This window comes from Meleagris gallopavo, chromosome 4 (assembly GCF_000146605.3).
Source record: "Meleagris gallopavo isolate NT-WF06-2002-E0010 breed Aviagen turkey brand Nicholas breeding stock chromosome 4, Turkey_5.1, whole genome shotgun sequence".
Lineage (NCBI taxonomy): Eukaryota > Metazoa > Chordata > Aves > Galliformes > Phasianidae > Meleagris > Meleagris gallopavo.
In genome coordinates this window covers 21,316,404-21,337,068 of record NC_015014.2, presented here as the reverse complement: position 1 = coordinate 21,337,068, position 20,665 = coordinate 21,316,404, and the positions used below count along the sequence as shown (strand labels likewise).

The window sequence follows — 20,665 nt, the reverse complement described above, 5'->3', positions numbered from 1 at the left end:
TCACTCCTAAGGTGGATGGAAAACATGCCGCTGCCACATCCTAACACTAGGCTGGAGCTGGAGATGTGCTCCTTTTCCCCCCCCACTCTCCACAGAAAATAAAATCATCAGTTCTGCATTAGTGGTGGTGGAAACATAGCCCTGGGCATTGAAATGAGAGCTCGGCAAGAGAAGTCTGAATATCATCCCTGTCTAAAGGGTGGCTGGGACTGGCGATGAGCTCTTGCAGGTCTTTTTGCATTCCCCCTTCTTCTTGGTTGTCCTTTCATTTTCCCAGCTGCTTTTCTCATGGCATCTTTGTTTTCTGTGCAATGCAGACATCTAGTGGTTGGGCTGGTGACAGCAGCTGAAAAATTAGAAAAAGAGGGGAGGAAGAGGGAGAGGAGAGAGAAGGAAGGGACCTTCAAAGGTCATAGCATCCAAGTGCCTGACCATTTCACAGCTAACCAAAAGATAAAGCACATGATTAAAGGTATTATTAAGACCCCAAGCAAAAGCTCACATGAACGTTCTGACAATGTACTCATGTTTTTCTGTAAAAGAATTACAGAGTTACGGAGTTCAAAGAATCTTCACAGTTACCTCAGTCAGGACATTCTCTGTAACATACTTCTTGAAGTTCTAGATAACCACAATATAGTATTCTCAATTATCTAAAAGTTATCTTTAAAAAAAATTGTTAGAATAGACTCCAAAGTAGGAATAGTTAAGGAATTTGCCAGAAAATGACTATTCTCATAGGACTTACTACGATTTTGGGAGGTTAGAGATTTTTGGAATTTGGGGGGTTGGAGATTCATGATCCTTGAGGTCCTTTCCAACCTGGCCATTCTGTGATTCTGTGATTTTCTGTTTCTTTTCCACTGAGATTTTTCTTAGCAACCTCCCACGTTTTGTTTTACTAAATATGACTGTTGTTTTCAAAAGATTTCTGGAAGTAAATTTGATCTTTGATAAAGGAAGCGGTTAACATAATTGTGGTTACAAGAAGCAAAATATCAAGTCAGCTACCATAGTATATGGACAGAGAAGTCTAGAGCCAAGAAGGACAGCTGCTTCTTTAGAAGACAATTTTCTTAGCACACATTAATCAGAATGCATCTCAGCTGCAATTAATTTCACTGTTAATATCTTACTTAAAGATGTCTGAGGACAGCACCATAAAAAATGCCTTACGGAAGTTAATATGAAACCACGTCAGCAAAGAGCTCTGTTCCCTGTTACAGAAATTATTAGTGTCAGTTCCAAACTTTGTAATCAAACACAGTTCTTGGAATTTTCACACAAGAGAGGCAAACTGCGGTGTACCTTCTCACTGCTGAGCAATATTCACTTACGTTACTTCACATAAAGTTAACTTATGTGGAGAGGATGGCTGAGCAGTCCCAGAAAATAAAACACTCTCCTACTCCTTAAAAAAAGCTAAACAGAGCCAAAACTATGTGGATCTACCTAGAATTTTTTTCCCACATGTAAGGGATGAATTATCTTTCCTGGTTTCAGCTCTTAAGTTTTTTCTTGATGTTACACTCATCTTTTTTCAGTAAACTTACCACATAAATGTCACAACAGATCGTTCTGTGTGATTGATTTCAGTTAGTTGTACCTAAATTATCTGCTTCTTTATTGACAAATTGCTGCTGAGTAATAACTGTGCTGAGAAATGGCCCCAGTGGCATTAAGTAGATCAGTTACTAGATGGGGATAAGAGAGAAAGCCTTTCTGCACAGTTTTGATCATCTGTGCGAGATACGAAGATGATAAATAGAGCCATATTTCAGAACAAAGTTAGAGAACCTTCAACTTCATATACTGTTGTGCCTATCCTCTTCTCATCTCAAACATTCACAACACAGAATATTTCTATGGAAACGGGATTTTATCAGAGCTGCAGTCAGACCTCACTGGACTTTCATACAGCAATAACACCCTTCCCTTTCCCTGATTAGAGCAGTGTGCTGCTCTGGGCCAGTGACAGTCCTGTTTTCCTTTGTCCAGCTTCAGAAAAGCCATTTCTCCAGTTCTTTCCACCACTGCAGCCTAGTTTGCAGCTGGGAAGAACAGGGCAGACAGTATAAGGCAAAAATGTGACTGTCTCTGACTAATATGGAAAAATGAAAGCTGTGTCAACTTCGGAAAATACAAGGGCTTCCACTTGGTGATCTCATTTGCCTCAGAAGATATCTGTGCTGCTCTTAAAATCCAAGTTTCCACTCCAAGTTTCTGACACTTTTCATTCTCTTCATATTTCATTCTTTTTCTCCACTAATGTAATCTATCCTATCCAGGCTCTCTAAGCAGCAAGATTCTCAGGGATAAGTAAATACAGTAGAATCAGGAATAATTGATCAGAACTAGAATAAATTCCTACATAATTTATGTCTAGGAAGCCTAGTGTAACATACGTTGTCTCAAATTAGCTCTGCCTGTTTTGAGGCTGCAGTGCCTGCCATGGGAACCAAGGACCTAAGCATGCATCCTCCTCATCAGGCACACATTTTCATCGAGCGTCACATTGTTCCTCAAATCTCACACTGCTAAACTGCTTTTTGACAGTGGATGACAGCTCAGTGAAATTATTTAGCTCTCAGTATGGAATTATCTGGATTAGAGACATGCTAGGCAGGAGTACTTTCAGCAATTCCAAATGCTTGTATAAAAACTGATAGAAGATTCCAAATTGTTATTACTATTATCATCTGATTTTTTTTTTTTAACTGTTGTATTATCGGGTCACTTTTACTAGAATTTCACATGCTGTTATTATGTCCTTTCAATCAATAGATCACTCTGCTTATTCCCATGTATGAGCATAGGTTCTGTGTCAGCAGCACATACATGTCAAACAACTAACTTTACTTGCGTGCATTTCTTTTCAATACTACTTACGCTAATTATCTCAGGAAAGGGACGCTAACCAATCTCCTATCATATCCTCTTTTCTCTTATTCCATGACTTGTCCTTATGTTCTTCTTTTTCTCTTATTTCTCTAACTCATTTGACAGAAAATGAAAACCAGAGCCAGCTGGGGAGGAGGTGTAAGTGAAATGAGGGACATGTTCTCAGCCGTAATTATTTCTGTCTTTCTACCAACCTCTCCTAAAAGCAGTTCTCTTAAACTAAAACACGGCAAATGAAAATATGCATGTTTTCATACTTTCACTCAATTTTGAGAAAGACGGCAGAAATAAAATGTGGGAGATAGCCCAGTTCTGAAAGACATCGCCAAGAGAAGATCAGCGTTCCCTGAGAAACAGTAAGGTCCTGATGCAGCTGCAATTTTAGCAATTGATAGATCATTTCCTGCAAGTGGAACCAATCTCTTTATTTGACAACAATATGTGCTTCTTTGGACTTTCTTGCCCACATCATTCACTGTTCTCAGCCATCTGCCTTCAGGTTTCAACCACAGCTCTTTCTGATCGTCCCTTGTATGCATTTTCTCTCAGGAAAAAAAAACAATAAAAAGCAGTGAAGCACTCAGCATCTAAATGCTATTGTTATCACTTAAGAATAACATCTCCTTCCAACCTTTGGACTTCATAGAACAGGGGAGAGTAGTAGTACTGAAGCAGAAATCTTGCAGGGTATGCACTTGTCCTGTAAAGAAACATCCTTAAGGGTCACGTTACAGCTGAAATTTTCTATTAGAGACAACATAAACTTATTCCAGAAGGACTTAACACAGCATGGTAGAATCGTGGCAAAGTGGTCTGTTGGGGCCAACAATGCACTTTCTGGCAAACTCACACTTCACATCTGGCAGTTTGGAGTCTGTAACGTGTTAAGTAGAAGGTTAACAATAGCAGCATGGTAAATAGGCTGGTTCCCTTGAAAATCCTTATCAGCCATGTTTTCAAGCTGAAAAGTAGCTGGTGACACAAGACCCAGAGACCATAAAATACAGTGTAGGGTATGGCTTCTTGGTAGAAGTCAGCCATCTGGACCTGGCTGATGACTAAAACACTTCTCAGCAGAAATACCACCAGATGCCCACCAGAGGTCCCGCTGCACACTAATACAAAATTACCACTGTAAGCACCAGGGACCAGTACTCAATACAAAAAGTGTCTTGGAAGATGAACAACAGCTTGCCTACTGCTATTTGACAGAAAATGCTTTTTAGAAAGACTGCATACAAACTCCCCTCCCCCCCTTCTCCCACACAAAGAAATCACTTGGATATAAAACTTCTTGCTTGCTGTGTTGGAGGTAATGTCTTTAAGCAGGCTTTGGCATGTTATTGCATACAACTGAAAATTCTTTTTATGATTTTGCCATGGAGCCGTACCTAAGTCGGAGAAATGGGAAATATTTGAGTAACAGGAACAGGCATTGCTCTTGTGGGCACAGCTAGATACCTTGACTCTTTTGAATAGATGGTTTAAACAGATCTTAAGAACCCCAGTTTCTGTCTCTTTTTGCACTATGGAAAGAAAGAAATCCAGGTCATTTCTGAGTCATTTGAGAGGGCAGACTTTGATTTTTCTGTCCCTGTTAAGTACTGAGCATCTATCAGCACTGTACAGGGATTTTAAATACTGACTGAACACTCAATCCATAGGGTTAATGAGTCATTTTAACATCTCATTTCTGAGAGTTTGCAGCATTGTTTCCTTTAGAAGCTGGATATCTACACAAAGGTCATTTTCTCTCTCATTTGCTGCAGATAAGTGCTATTGCCTGTTTCCAAATCAATGGTTCAAAAACATAACAGAATCTTGGGATGTTCAAAACTGAAGAATAATAGAACAGAGGCTGCACAGACCCTATCCCAAAATACAACACACAGAGCCCATGCTCTAGTGGATGCTGCTTAATGCTATTTCTCCTTTAGGGTTGTAGAGAGAAAGGCTGGATAGCCCTCACCTGATGAAAGCTGGGGTACAAATGTGTGAACTGAAGAAGCAGACTTCTTTCAAAAAGTTGGCCTCTTCTTCCTCCTCCACCCTAACGCACCAAATAGGAGGGCACTTCCATAGCTGGTGCTTACAGAACATGCAGTTTATCAATTTCCAGCACCTTGTACTAGCAGACAGACAGTAGGTAAGGTCAGTATGCATTCCTGCTGATGAAGACTACTACAGCACATTCTTAAAGAATTCAGAAGTTAATACCTGCCTGAAAAGGGATAGACAGAATACTGACTTAAACATCAGCCTTACCTGAAAACAGATGCAGTGCAACAAATAGATATCTTTATTCTTTTTCTTAATAACAGTGGTAGGATAATTGCAAATACCTGTTTTGCCAAGTACTGCTTATACTTAGTGATTTCGCATCCAGGGTGATCTACAGCTACAATTTCTTTCCCCCCCTTGGTTTTTCCTAGCATAAATAGAGTGGCTACGTATTCAGAGCTACTACAAACTTATTAGGTGTGTAACACAGTGAATTACTTCACAGAACAGTAACCCATAAAGCAAACAAGACTGCTTTGTTCACAGATGTACTTGGGAAGAAGCCTTGTTGGTTTTTTTGTTTCTTCTTTTTTTTTTGCATCTTGCTAACTCCATCAAATTGGATTCCATTGTTATCCTTCCAAAAAATGCAATTATAAAAATGACTTAAAAACATACTTTCATATGTCAACATAGTTTGTACATCTGTTTCTCAGAGACCATTCTAGAAAAGTCAGATTGTTCGACCTAATATAAGAAGGCCAAATATGGAAAATTAGAGTAACAAATCTGTATAGTAAAAACAAGAATGTCTGTAGCATGTAGTGGTTAGTTGTAAACAACTGAAAGAAAGAAAAAACCTCTCTGTAAGTTGTAAAATAGTCCACGCTACATAGCTACTGCATTTTTTTAGCAGGTGTTTGTTCTACCACAGTCTTAATTTTTAATACTTAACATATTTTTTAATAACTTATGATGAGTTTGCCTGCCAGCAGCCAACTCAAAAACATAATGGAAAAAGAAAATAGCCACCGTTACAGTGGTGGAGAGAAACTTTCCCCAGCAGCCAATTTGTTGTGTCCAGTCCTTTCCCTTGTTGGCAGTCCTGACCAGAGTTCCTGGCTATCTTCAGCTTATCAGGAAGTCAATGCGGACCTGGGTTTCCACTGTAAGTACAGTGATTTTTTTTTCTCTTCTATAACATCATATCAGCTCTGCAGAGTCCCCGTAGCAGCTAGTTCCAGCATGAAGAAGGGAAAAAATATTCCATCCAGGTGTGGAATGATTCACGGGCGGCATCTGAGCTCTTCAAAGGTTTCTGTCAGTGCTGTCCTCAATCAATACTGAAGTTGAGAGTGGGCTGTGATTTAATCTCATCTGTCTGGTACGAGAAGCTGCCTGTTTGTTCTTGAGTTAACTTGTTCATCTTTGTTGACAAGTTATCTCAACTGACTGCACAGTTTTCATTCATCACATTGAATGCCACTCGGTGCACAAAAACATAAACTACACCATGCCCCTTGGTGAGAACAGCATTAGAAGCAGCAGCCATCCCATGCATTAGACTCTGCCCAGAAGCGTTGATCTGAAAAGAAGAGGGAAACGTGAACAAAACAGCCATTAGAATGATGTAAATCTCCTCAGATAGTTTCAGAGTGCCTCAGATAAGGATCCTGTGAAACTGAGGTTGACGTTATTACAGATCTGCTAGCCCACAGACTTTCTCTGTCCACCTCGCCTCTGTGTGGAATGCACACACTATTTAATTCTATGTCTCTACCTATGCACGTGATCAGTTTTCTCTGCTTCCAGGAGTAAACCCCCAAAAAAAAAAAAAAAAGCCAATTGACAAAGAAGAAGCTAAAACAGTGCCATAACAGTTCTCGTACCTTTCTGAAATTAGTAAAATGAGAGAGTTGACTCATCTATGTTCAGCCAGCAGTGGAAGGAAAGCTAGTAGTTGATTCAACTTATTTTTCCCAGACTAGACTCTAAATCATTACCTGGTTTTGTGAATACATTTGACTCAGGATCATCTTTGTGATCTCTGAAAAACTAGGTGCAGAAAGGGATACAGTATCTCCAGAAAGGGCTGCCTGAAAACCAGAATTCTCTAAGCTCAGAAAGTACTTTTTCTACACTGAGTAGTGTAAGAAATTAAGATACTCAGTTTCTTCTCTTGATTCCCATCCTCTTAAGGGAAAGAAGCTTTGAGAAGGCTACAGATGAAAACTGTGCTCATTTTTCCAAGAGTTCCGGAGCGAAAGGGTGATTTTATGCTGATGCTGAGACCCATCTGTTCAAACGCATAGTGTGCCATTTGGTTTTAACTGTTAGATGCTAGCTCCAGATCCTATTCTCTTTATTTATTGATGTGAGTAACCTTTGACACAAACCTCAGAGTCTTCCATCTGTCCTTCTCAACGTGATTCTCAGGACTTTCACTCTCATAGGAAGCCAAGTAAAGTGCTGCAATCACAAGCAAATACAATACATTAAGTCTACTGGCATTTAAAAATCTGCTCGCCCTGGAAAATGGATAGAAGTTGGAAGTTAAATGAAGCAGGCTTACATTACCCATCCCTCAGATTAGGGCTACAGAATCCCATCATAAAGTACAACATTGCTTATAATTACATCCAGACAATACTAACAAAAAGTGTAGAACAAAGACTGCCCTGAAGGGGAAAAAAAAAAAACAAAACAAAAACAACAACCCAAAAAGCCAGTCTGAACTGAAAAGCATGAGAGGAAGAAAACATTCAAAAGGCAAAATTGAGCCTAGGGCCATGGTGCTTCATAAGAAACCATCCAAGTTCCAATTTCCTTTCTCAAGCAGCACCCTTTTAAGTGTCCTGAAAGTCCATATAAATAAAGTTCAAATGATATTTACAGAGTCTGTATATCAAATCAAGTATTTTCATTCCATTTCAAAGAAAAGGTCACAGTCAATTTTCACAGACCATGTGTACTTAAAAGAAAAACCTTATTTTCTCTCTTATTTGTAAGGGAGAAGCATTTTTTAAACTTTCCAGACAGAGATGTTTCAGGTCAAATTCTTTCTAAGAGGAAGCAATGGCCTAACAAGGATAGAGACAAAACAATAGCCTGTGACACTGGATCTGTAGGAATTCCAGGGCTCCTTACCATCATCACTGAAGACTGGGACAGTGAGCAAATACTGCAGAATCTTCCGATCCCTTTCAAATGGACACTCCACTTGCTTCCATGACATAAATTCACTGACTTGTTTTGCCAATTCCCAAAACTTCTGCCAGAGTAGAACAGGATATGAAGATGTCATATACAGGAGGGTATTATTTACCTGAACATATTTTAAAGAGTGAAGAGATCCCAGTTTCAAGTCCAAGGCTTGGGAGCTTGCTAAATTTTATACATGACTTAACCGAACAACTCTTGTGTTTCTATTTCAACCTGGAATGACTTCCCAATTCTCAGCTCTGGTGAAATTGTTGTTGTTTATGAATATAAATAGCACATCATGATCTGCACTCAATTTCCTTTCACATAGCTGATAACTTCTACACTCAACTTCCACATTTGATGATACTCATTGTTTGTCTGTTGCACAGTGAAGTATTTAGTAATTTTCACATCAAGTGCTTCACACTGACATTTGGAAATCCAGATGTTCCATTTCAAGTTAATCAACATGAAACACTCCATTTTCTTGTTGCAAATCGATGCCAAAAATAAAAATTCTCCAGTGGTGCGTTGATGTCACTCACTGATAAGCTCTTTCAATTAAGGTTTAGCATGCCTCAAGGGTATTTATACTATGTGAAAAAAGACATTCCAGACCACCAAGCCATCTAACTTTAGAACCAGGCTAATTGAGGCTGACTACAAGAAGTGAAATCAGTGTAATTTTGTGTGAGTGACCCAGGCGTCTTTAGAACAGATAGCACTAGGAAAACAAATCATGGGAGAATCCACAGATAAGAAATATGAAAGTAAAGACAAAAGAATTACTGAAATGGACTAAAAACTCCTTCATTGCTCTTATATCACACAGTTCTGTGACTCACACATAAAAACACCACATGTGTATCTTACAAGGATGAACTTGCCTTTTACTTTGGAGTTCTAAAAAAGACCAAAAATACTAATTTCTAAGATTATTGGTTGACCATAAACAAATGTATGAGTTGAAATATTTAGATAAATTTGAGTACTGGACAGAAGTTCTGAGTTTTCTAACTAAAAACCTATGACTACTGAATTGGTTTCTATAAATATTCAAACTCCACCATAACTGCACTTTCCTCACTCCCGTGAGAAGAAACAGATGTACTCCAATTATACACTAGAATCCAGTGGAAGCTGAATCAAGATCTGCCTTGAGTTTGCCGCTGAAGTGGTTGATGGTATACAAAAACCCCACTCGGTGCCACAGTGGTCTACTTACTTCAAAATTGACATGACCATTTGGAAGACGATTGGCACAACCCTCGTTGAGGAAGTAAATATCTTTGATCAAGAGGCTGAAGAATGGTATCACGATCTAAGGAAAGAACAAAATTACTCCCAGACCGGTGCTGACTAGAAATATACTGCTCTGCAGAGAACATTCAAAAGAAGTCAGGTGGTACAAAAGCTAAGCAAAATACCATAAAATAAGATCTGCATTATTTCTCTCTCCTTTCACTGAACAAAAATTCTGCATGCGCTACATTTTATAATGCGTAAAGTTCTTCTATGAAGAAAGTTCTCCCTTGGATGGTAAGCTAGACCATGTAGTGTCCTTTCCAGCTTTGTGTCAAACTACTTCTTCCATTATCTTCAAGTTTTCTTGGCATGTGGTTCTGTCAAGGTCAGAACCAAAGCACTTGTTGGCACTCAATTGTTTGCTCACTGCAGCTATGAGGTGTGCTTAGAAAAACAGTAAATGACTTTTGAACTACAATTCCCTAAGTTCAAGCAAGTCTTGGCACCGACTGGCTCAAGCACAGACCACAACTGAACAAACCAAACTATTTGTCTCTGGAGAACATTGTAACATTCTTACGTCCTTCAAATGACTGTATTTTAATTTGCACACAAAAATTTGCATAGCTGTACATCCTTATAGCAACTGGAAATAAAACAAATGTCACCGTATCTACCTCCAAGCAAGACTTTGCTGCAACATTTCATGATGTGTGAGCTTTCTCTGAAGTCTTAAAACTCATCTTACTCTCAAAAAAAGTATTTGATGAACAAAACTGCTTCTATGGGTGGCAGCTAAGAATGGGTGGCTCCTTTTCACAAGAGCTACAATCGCAATTCTGGATTCATGTGCAATGAAACCCACTTTACTTATCAAAAGCTAATTTATTTTGAAGAACAAAGAAACAAAACTACCCCTGTTAATGCATAATTTGCAGCAAATCCAAAAATCAGTGAGGGGGGATTTTAACTCGCTGTTTCCCACTAATAACCGATTCAGTTCACCTTCTCGAGTAAGAAACTCTAGAATTTATTTAATGCTCATCTAACACTGTACAGGAAAGGGACTCCAAGGAATCTAGATTGAAGATTTGTCTATATTTCAGTTACTGAATGTCTTTCTTTCCTTAGTAGATTTTAAAACAATTTAAAACCGAAAGATGCCCAGTTGTGTCTCTTTGAAACCACTGGTTATTCTTCCTGTGTCTAGTTTGTCCTCATCAGCACTTCTCCTTATCCTTCCTTCAGCAATTATCAGCACCTCTGAACATCAGAATCCCCAGAGAAAAGCTTACCATGCAACTTAACGAGCTTATTTAATCTCTGCCCATTGTCAAGTCATTTGTGAACATACCTTCTCTCTGTTGCTATGAGCTGTCAAAGATCTTTGGGTGGCTCCACGCAGAGCAGTCCGGTAATTATAAAAATTGCTAGAAGGGTCCATCTGATGCTACAAAGCATGAAGAAATGTAAATAATGAGCTTCAGAGAGCCAGTGTCATCACCAGACACAACATCTTTTCACTTGAGCAACTGTTTCAAAAAGCGAGAGCTTTTAAAGAAGTGGGGCATCTCTTCATTTGTTCCTTCAATCAGAAGAGAAGCATGATTTAAAAAAAAAAAACATTCACTCAGCACAAGAAGGGATTGAATACAAGTTGGCAGCAAGGAAACAAAGGCAGGCATCATAGACCTTTTATTTTCTTCTCCACCAAGAAGTTGGCTCATCTTTAACTCAAAAGCCAAAGTTGTGAACTAATATAACAGCGGGTCTTAGCAGTAATATTCTGCTTTTCCTAAGTATGCAGATTTCTCAGAGCTGACTCAGCTGCAATGGCAGAGGAAGATCAGGCAGCTAAACCTGATAGTGGTCAGGATGACTGTACAGATCACAAAGCATGTTCTTAACCAGCAGAACCCAGCCCGCGTAATATGTTTGAATGAAGTAGGACTGTGACAATAAGAGCTGATTAAGAGCTTTGACACAAAAAAGGCCATCTCCCACCCAAGGATGCAGGAAGTAAGAGTGCTTCCCGTGAAGTTTTAATCCATTGTCAGAGCACAAGTCAAATCTCTTGATACTAATAAACACCTCGTGTGCTTGTGTCATGAACATTACACTGCCTCTGTATCACTTATAGAGTGAGTTAAACAATTGCTATATAGACCAAGCTAATTAACCTGTAAATTATTTCCTGAGTATGTCACAAATTCATATATTGCTGGCCCTACACAATCTTTGCCAAAGGTCTCTACTACCTGAAATTAATTGGCAATCAATCAAGATCAATTTCTCTGAATGGACAAAGCAGCTGTCTGACAGCTAAACTTCATTTTCAGAGAAAGTGCATTAGGTGAATCAACGCCAACCTTCCCTTATATATTTGCCTTTCAAGAGTTTATCTATTTTAATTATGAAACTGCCATTTAGAAGGTGGGTTTTGGAAGTAGATAGACAATTACTTCCTTTTACTCTTTTCATGTTGAAAAAGCACAGGACAGCTGAGAGATTCTTATTACACTCTCTGGAATTTCCATTAATCATAGAATCACAGAATCGTTAAGGTTGGAAAAGATCTCAAAGATTATCTAATCCTACCACCAACGTTGCCCACTAAACCAAGTTCCTTAGACCACATCAACACATTTCTTAAGCAACTCCAGTGAAGATGACTCCAGCAACGCCCTGGGCAGCCTTTCGAGCCTGATCACCCTTTTGGAGAGGGTGATTTTTTCCTAATATTCAACCTGAGCCTCCCCTGATGCAACTTCAGGCCATTTGTCCTATCACTAGTTAACCCAGAAGAGGCTGACCCCGACCTCATCACAACCTCCCTTCAGGTAGTTCGTAGAGGGTGATAAGGTCTCTCCTGAGTCTTCAGACTAAACAATTCCAGTTTCCTCAGCCTCTCTTCATAAGACTTCTGCTCCAGATCTCTCAGCAACTTCACTGCCCTCCTCCGGACACACTTCAGAACCTCCATGTCTTTCTTGGACTAAGGGCCCAAAACTGAACACATTCCTCAAGATGCGATCTCACCAGAGTTGAGTACAGCAAGATAGTCATCTCCCTGCTCCTGTTGCTTACACTATTGTGAACAAATATATACTAAATCAGACTTGTCAAAAAGCAGCCAAACTTTCACTTCAGAGCAGTTGAAAGTAGCATGCTAACAACAGCCACGCGTCCAAGTATTGGCTGAACTTACCTCAAGAATATCAAATTTGGCAGTCTTCACTTTTGCCCATGTTTTCTTTAATCGAGAGACAGGACTCATGTTCATGCCAGCTGGATGTAAGAAAAATTGTTTGAACATTTTAAAATCTTGGAGATTATTTAAGACTGTTAAGTATTTCTAATATAGAGGAGCTATTAACAATAATACATATTTTTAGAAGTCAGATTATTTTGTTAAAAGTCCAGAGATAAAAGCACATCGTAAACAAAGATCAGCATATTTTGCAGAAAAAAAGGTCTAACAAAATATTATGACGCTATTTCACATGGTCTTGTTAAACATGAATATGCAGTAAAAAGCCAAATTGTCTCAACTCTACCTTTTACAAATTTAATGGAAAATTCCATGTACCTGGGAAGTTTTCCCATTTCAACAAATACTCCCAATAGCTTCCTATCAGATATAAAGGTCTGTAATTTTCAAACCACTTGGAGATTGTGGTGCTGTAGAAACTATGGAAGACATCAATATTCCATATTACAGGAGTTTCTATTTCAACTTAGCATTAAAGTCTGGTTCAAAAAGTGGAGATCTAAGAGTTACGATGAAAACTACTCTGTGATATACACTAAAAAGTAAATAATTTCTTACAGAGGTAATACTACAATACCATTTAGCAGTTCGCTGCCACTTCCCCTCCCAACTGCATGCTAAGTAGCAGACTTCTGTAGAAAGTATCACACTTCATTTACTCAGATTGAAACAGGGACATGTCTGAGGATGCATACTTACAAATAATAGCCATTAAGGAGTTAAAGTTCCCAATGTTAAAACATTCCCGTGCCACATCAATGAAATACTCTATCACTCTTGCTCTGTGCTTCTTTTTCACAGGCTGCAAGAAACGCATGTGCTTGTGATTCTTTAGCAGGAAACAGCACTAACACAGCCCCAAAAGAAACAACACCCATTCCCATCCCAAGAAGACATCACCACAGCAAAAAAGACTCCACAGTTCTGATGATTAAACAAAACATTTTAGCAGAAGTCCTCGCTCACCATACAGATTTCTGTTGCAACCAGGTAACTGAGTCTGTTAAACCATTCCACATATGCTTCCAGGTTACGGCTCTTCTTTCGATCTCCGTAGCAGCTCTGAAGAGGAAAAACATCAGTTTTTACTACAATACTCACCAAGAGGGACCTTTCAGCTTTTTGTCTTGCCATCTTAAGACAAAACTTAGAGGGAAAGCAGAATTGACAGTATCTGAGTATGTACCACTTCTCGAGCTGTTGACCCAGTGAGGCACTCAAGGAGCCGGGTACTCCCACCAGCATGCTTTGAGGTATCAGGATAGACATAAGCAAACAATGATAAGTATCTGTTTAATATTAAATTAAATAAATTAAAGTAATTTTGAGATACCATCTCACAGAAAAACAAAATATAAGCTTGAGTCATAGAATTTTATAACAGTTTGGGTTGGAAGGGACATTTAAGATCATCTAGTTCCAACCCCCTGCTATAGGCATGGACACCTTCCTCTAGACCAGGTTGCTCAAAGCCCCATCCAGCCTGGCCTTGAATGCTTCCAGGGAGGGGGCATTCACAGCCTTGTTGGGCAACCTGTTCCTATGAGTCATCCTATTCTGTTGGTGAATTTTAGGCTGGATGGTAATTCTAGCGTTAGCTGACTCCCTTTTGTACAATTGAAGGAGCATAAATAATCTTGATGACAGTACCCAAAGAGATAAAACTAGCAGTTACCTAAAAACATTCATCTTTGTTCTTCATCTTATTCTGACCTAAAGCTCCCCGCTTGCTTTTTTCAATGGCTGCTCTACCTTCAGTTTAGTAAAAGGAAGAGCAGGTGTTCAAAGTGAGTAATGTAAAAGCTAAAGTTAAACTCAGCTTTGTGCTGTAGAACACAAAGGTCGCTGGAAGAAAACATTCACAGGATTAAGTTTTCCCTTAGTTTAAACAAACAAACAAACAAACAAAAAAACAGCGAATGAGTTAGACTGATGCAATTTGTGTGCTGGGTTCTGGAGCACCTGGAGATGTGCTCCAGGAAGAAAAAGCATTGATGAAACAAAATTGTTAAGATGAATACTAAAGCATTTTTGTTTTAAAGCCTGCTTCTGTTTGTCCTCACTTGCAGTTCACAAGGCATTTCAATTTAGGATGTTAAATGTCACATTTCAGAGCTGCTTCAGATCTCCAAATTACCTTGTCATTATCCAAAGGATCCTTTTGCACAAACGCCTGGACAAATTCTTCTGGTCCAATATAATTAAGTCTCTCCTAAATAAAGCACATAAGCAATAAGTCAGATCCTCCGTTAACTTGTATTTCAAAAGGAGAAGGATAAAACCACACTGGAAAAAAATAAAACTCACAAGCTCTATGTGTGTCAGCTGCTGAGCTAACGTGTAGGGATCATTGCAGACAGTGATTATGTCCCTCTGGATGGACTGTGGCTTGGTCTTTAAGACTGTGAGGCGATCTGTGGACGTTGCATTGATTTTTGCAAGTACTTCCTCATACTGGCTAACAGTCGCGAGCTTTCGAAGCAGGTTCTGGAGGAGCTGCTGGACGTTCTTCCGATACATCTGTGACATGAAACAATCGAAAGACGTTCTCAAGACAGAAGAGGACAGTATTAAAGTCTGCATGACACCAAAGCAGATTGATGCTGATGTAAAGCTCTGTAACAGACCCCCAGTGGCCCCTCTTCCAAATTCCAGACACCAGCCTACAGCTACTGATGGAAAATATAAGTAGTTGAAAAAAATGAGCATCCAAAACCTACTAGCAGCAAAATACTGTGTGATCAAACACATGAACTTCTCTCATATTCTAATGAATTCAACCTTCTCTCCAAAGCTGCTATAAGTATTTCCAAATTTAACCAAATAAGCAGCACTATTTTGGGTCAAATTCATTCTTGAGGTCAGTGGTATTCAACCAAGGTTGAATTTGGATTGTACTGTGGTAAATAATTGCATTCTGGTGTCTGTGTTTTGATTTTCTATAGACAAATGTGCCTCACTGGCCTTTTTCCTTTCCCATTTTTTTGAAGCATGATCTAAGAGAACTTTATGAAGTGTGTTCTTGTTCAACTGGTAAGTGACTGAGACCAAAAATGCATCTGAAACTCTTCAGATGAACATTGGCTTGTTGTGGAAACCACCTAACAATCAGTGGGTTAATCTTCAAATGAAATCAATAAACCTAATATGAATTTTGTGGTTTATGCCAACCCAGAACTGATAACCAAACTAGGGAGACAACTGGTGAATTTCTGAAGCTGAACTACCTGAATTCTTGTGTGGCGTGACCACACAAAAACAAGGCAACTTGAGGTCTTAGCCTGCAGTATCCTGTTCCTTAAACTCTTAATTGAACCCAAAACATTACACACTCCTCTTTCCTGGTAGATGATACTTAAACAAGTTTACCTTGCAGTTTATTTGGACACCTTCTGACTAACTTGTCTCTTAGCTCCTACAGTGATGCAGCAACAAGAGTTGTGAAATTAGGAAGATTTAATGATGATAATCCTAAGCTCAAGTCTATTTTATTTTATTTAAATTTAAGTTCTTTTTTTAAAAGAACACCACTTTCCATTTGCACCATACCTAACAAGTCTTGTACCTGCTAATAAAAGGAACAACGCTGATATTTAGTTATATTTTAAAACTTCTGAGAACTGAAAAGCACAGGAGTGGCTTTGATGTGGCTTTGCATCTACCTATCAAGTGTTTTTACAGAAAAAGACACTGAGCAGCATTTTCATGGAACTGATCAGGCAACTGGAGGCAATGGTTGATGTGAAAAGCTCCGTAAGGCCTAACTTGAAAAAAAGGTCAGTTAAGCAATGAAAGGGACTAGAACAATATCTGGAAATATTTCACGTGCATGACCACTCAGGACAGTGAGAGGAAATGTGGCAGGAATGGCAAGAAATATAGAGATTTAAAAAGACATATTAAGAAATCAATAATAATGTTTCAATATCCTATAGATTTTCTTGGTGGAGCAATATCTTCATATGGTGAATGGTTTTAGCTGGATTCTCGGTGATAGCTCTTAGCAGTAGAGCACAATAATTCAGAAGTGGAATAGGAGGCTACAAGGTAGGTGAACTGGAACAGGCTGTTTCAAATTAATAACTCCCAAAACTAAATCCAAGCAATCTGCAGAAAAGCAGGACCAAGGAAGTTGCTGTTTGCAACTTGTGAACATGCAGTTCACAATAATGCAAGTCAATTTACTGCAACGCTTGTTTTCCCTTTATTGTTCTAAGGGAAAACTTGAAGACACATGGATGTGCAGCATGGAAGGTAGGCAAAGTTGTAGCTCCTTGTCAGAGTAAGACTGCTGCCCACAGATCATTTTCTAATAGCTTGTCCGGCTTCTGCCTTTCTTTTCAGTAGATGATTTTCCATCTTACTGCTTCTCCTCAATCCGAACATCAGTTCCTTATCTTCCTATTAAAAGAATATCAACAAACAAAGCAACACTATGGGAAAGGTACCTCCATGGCAAAAGCAAACCTGCTCTGTCCACAGTCCAAAGTCCCCTTTAGAGATATCTAAAGCAACTCTAAACTTGTGTTTGCTCTTTTTCATTTATACTCCATACTGCATCTCAGTCCCCTTACCTCTCTTCTTTTGTTCCTCCTCTCCTTCACATATGGAATTTCAGATACAGAAATGTATCTCAGCTTCCAAATAACTTTACGTTTGTTCTTTTCCATCCTTAGTGGAAGTCTCTCAAGGTCTTTTCAGGCTTTGGCAGCATTCACAACTCCTCCCAGTAGAGCTTACCTATTGAAGCTTGTTAACAGGCTGTTTGCTGCTTGTCCATATCATTATTTAACAGCTTATGTATGTAACATTAAGCTGAGGAAGGCTAGAAACATGATGCCATTTAGCAATTGCTCTTTGTGTTTATAGCTCTTCCAAATGCCACTCCAATGTCTTTTGCAATCTTGAAGTTGTGCCAGCTACAAGAGATGCTTGTCGAAACCTTGTTAACTGCCTTTCCACTAAGTGAAAATAAGCCTTGAATTTAGTTGAGTTTATTTCAGTACTTAAAAGACAAGTATCAATTAAACGACAGAGTATTGCATAAGACCTCCATGAAACTTCTTTGGCCTGAGAACCAGCACTTAGTAAAAGATGAAGTGATTTTCTCATGTGCTGCTTTCAGAAGAAGGAATACAACAGACTGAATCCAGATCCAATCCTTTAAACACGAGATGATTCTTTTTGATCCAGTTTTTCTTTTAAAACTTTTTCCCAAGCCTGCAATAACTATTCCACTGACATAAAGATCAGAGGCCTGATTCCAGCAAATGTTACTCGCACCACACAGGTAGGGATTTCCCAACGTGCAAAAATTCCCAATACTCTATCTGGCTTCTTCCAAGCAAAATAATTAAAAATGAAAAATATAAACCTCCACAAAATTGTGCTTGTCTGCACACTGTGTGATTGTTTCACGGTTTTAGGGATGGGGAGAACCCTGTCTCTGCTTTGAAGAGGATCTGCTTTTGTTATAAAGTTTCTTCTTAGACTAGCTACGGGAAAGCACTTTTTGCCTTCAAGAACCATCATAACAAGTTAGCTTAATCTCCCAGAGCCATACCATGTTATTAACAATAACAAATGCACAGTATCAAAGCATTTTATCCAATAACTCTGTTCACAGGCAACTTACCTCATCACCACTGGTTATTCTTTGTGCCAACTCCTTTAAGTTTCTCATCATTCTTTCATCTCGAAAATCATAAGGAAATGTCTCTGTCCATTCCGTCAAGAGCTGCAGGATTTTGGGAGCAATTTTTCGTATTCGGTTCTAGTTGAAAATACAAAGGAGAAGCATTATGAGAAAGAACAATACACAACACAGCTAACCCAAAAGAAATAGAATTCCTTTCTGCAGAATACAACGGAGCATAAGGGTATGAAGGTCAGTTAATTTTTTAAGCTTAACTTAAATCTTCATTGGATTACAGGCCAGAGTCAATACCCATTAAGGCCAATGAAAAGCTTAAGTGGGCTGGAAATTATGTCCCAGGTAACTAGAAAATCTTAGAATATCTATATCCATATGCTTTCTCTTCATTATTAGAATGAACACAGAAAAAGACGTACATTAGTGGTTCCGTAATTTATGACTATCAACTATCAAAGTGGTAAGCATCATTCACCACTTATGTATGTATGTACAGTACATCGCAGGGAAAAACTGGGGCAAGGATTCAAGTATCTTAATTTGTGTTATTTTCTGCCGGCAAGGCTCTATTACAACATCCACATTCTGTTTCCTTTTCAATATATATTGTATGAATGCACAGGGAAAAAAAAAAAAAGCAGTCCCACGTAAGTGGCCAGCAAGATAAGTCACTCCACAAAGACTGAAACAAGAATGCACACATCAGTGAAACGTTTCCAACATTTTGACACTACACATTAATACATTAGGAACACTGAAACACAGAAGCAAACATTGCAGAATGTGCCATTAATAACCATCACTTTTATTTCTGTCCCTCGTATTGGTAAAATGAAAACTGTAGCAGCAGCAATGCACAGGATGGTCTGAGCGGCGTGGACACTTCCCACAAATGTTAGTGACTAAAGGTCAGATTCTCAGAGTGAGTGATTATTACCTTGTCCTGGCCAGGCTCGCTCAGTCTCTGTTGCTCAATGCACAGATGGCAAACTTTGGCCATAAGCTCATAGGGATGCATGAACAAGCGTGAACTGAGAAGGAAGGTGAAGATGTACGTCCTCTGCAAACAAGAGAAAGACAGACCAAGGGGTAAGTCACCACCATTTTATATTTTCTCTAAATCTGCTCCTGACAAATCATTTTAGTATCTGCAGAACAAAACTGCATTTGGCTGTAATGAGTGCTATTACTACAGCAACAATCACTTAATTGAACACTTGTCATTGCTCCTACTCAGTGCTGTACCATCATGCTTGAGCCAAATTAGGCAAGATTAAACCAAAACAAGGCAGGACTGGGCTGGTTTAACTCTGCTTTTATACACTAGTAAGTGTTCTTACAAGACTAGTACTTGAAATTACCCAGAATCTCAGCTCATCTCCCTTGCTCTACAGTACATCTCTGCAAGAGCCAGTGCCCTATGGCATAACTCTTTCTAGCCCAACAAGAGAATAAAATTAATGCTGCCAGTCCAATCTACGTTGACTATCAACACAGATATTCTTTGTTCCCATGCTTCTCTAGATAAAGCAATCAGTCCTCACACAAAGTTTAATTTTACAGAACAAATAGTAACTCATTCTGGGACTAAAATAAAAGGTTCCTTATTTTGCCTCAGCTTTCTACATATAATTACTTGAACTCACTGTGAGACGTATATTCGAATTATTCAATCCACTCCCATGACATCTACCACAAAATCTACAATGTTCCAGTTCTCAGAGCTTGAAACATACAGTGTTCGACTAATCAGTACATAAATAGCTTCGTTTTTAAATTTTACACTGAGCATTAGTAGATAACCAAGAGCTTAAGGACAGTTCTGTCTTGGAGCTGTAAGGGTCCTGTCTCAGAATTGTAAATTCATCTATGAAATCAAGCAGAGTTATGTCTTCAGCCAGAGATTTTCAACAAAAAGTGACATAGTTCATCCCTTAGCCATCCTGTCCCCAAGACTTTTTGGTATCATTCTTCTTTTCTAAAAGATATATTAAAAAACCTCAAGGCACACATGCCTCTGGACAGGCCAAAGACTCTCAAATGACAGTTGTTCTCATGTCCAGTTTCCGCTGATTCTGAACAATGTGGTGCCAGTGCAACATCTCATACTTACATCAGGATAATAATCTACACTGGGCACTAAGTGCTGGATCAGAGCTTCCAGAGACCCTGATAAGAGGTTGTTATCGTGGTAGTAGAGTCCTCCACAGCCATCCTCTTTTGACTGATACAGGTTCCTGTTGTAGCTGCTGCTGTCAAACATTGCTGCAAAGGGAGGCGTCTGTGGCATCCTTTCCTGGAGAGAGACGCACACGGAAGAGAGAATTATTAGAAGGTGTGTTGGTGTTCTACACTCAAAAGATGGGATCATTCTAAAAAAAAAAAAAAAA

General features: G+C 39.0%; 1 protein-coding gene across 1 annotated transcript; it reads right to left on the bottom strand.

Annotated features, from left to right (window-relative positions):
• Window positions 1-5,177: 5,177 nt before the first annotated feature.
• On the bottom strand, window positions 5,178-20,598 carry RASGEF1B (RasGEF domain family member 1B). Its single transcript, XM_010709731.3, has 13 exons — window positions 20,389-20,598; window positions 19,213-19,335; window positions 18,258-18,395; window positions 14,930-15,142; window positions 14,760-14,834; window positions 13,589-13,684; window positions 13,322-13,424; window positions 12,560-12,639; window positions 10,706-10,801; window positions 9,332-9,427; window positions 8,050-8,173; window positions 7,299-7,371; window positions 5,178-6,487 (listed from the first exon to the last, which is right to left on the bottom strand). Exons 1-13 carry the CDS (start codon window positions 20,563-20,565, stop codon window positions 6,463-6,465), a joined length of 1,419 nt encoding a protein of 472 aa, XP_010708033.1. The 5' UTR covers window positions 20,566-20,598; the 3' UTR covers window positions 5,178-6,462.
• Window positions 20,599-20,665: the final 67 nt, after the last annotated feature.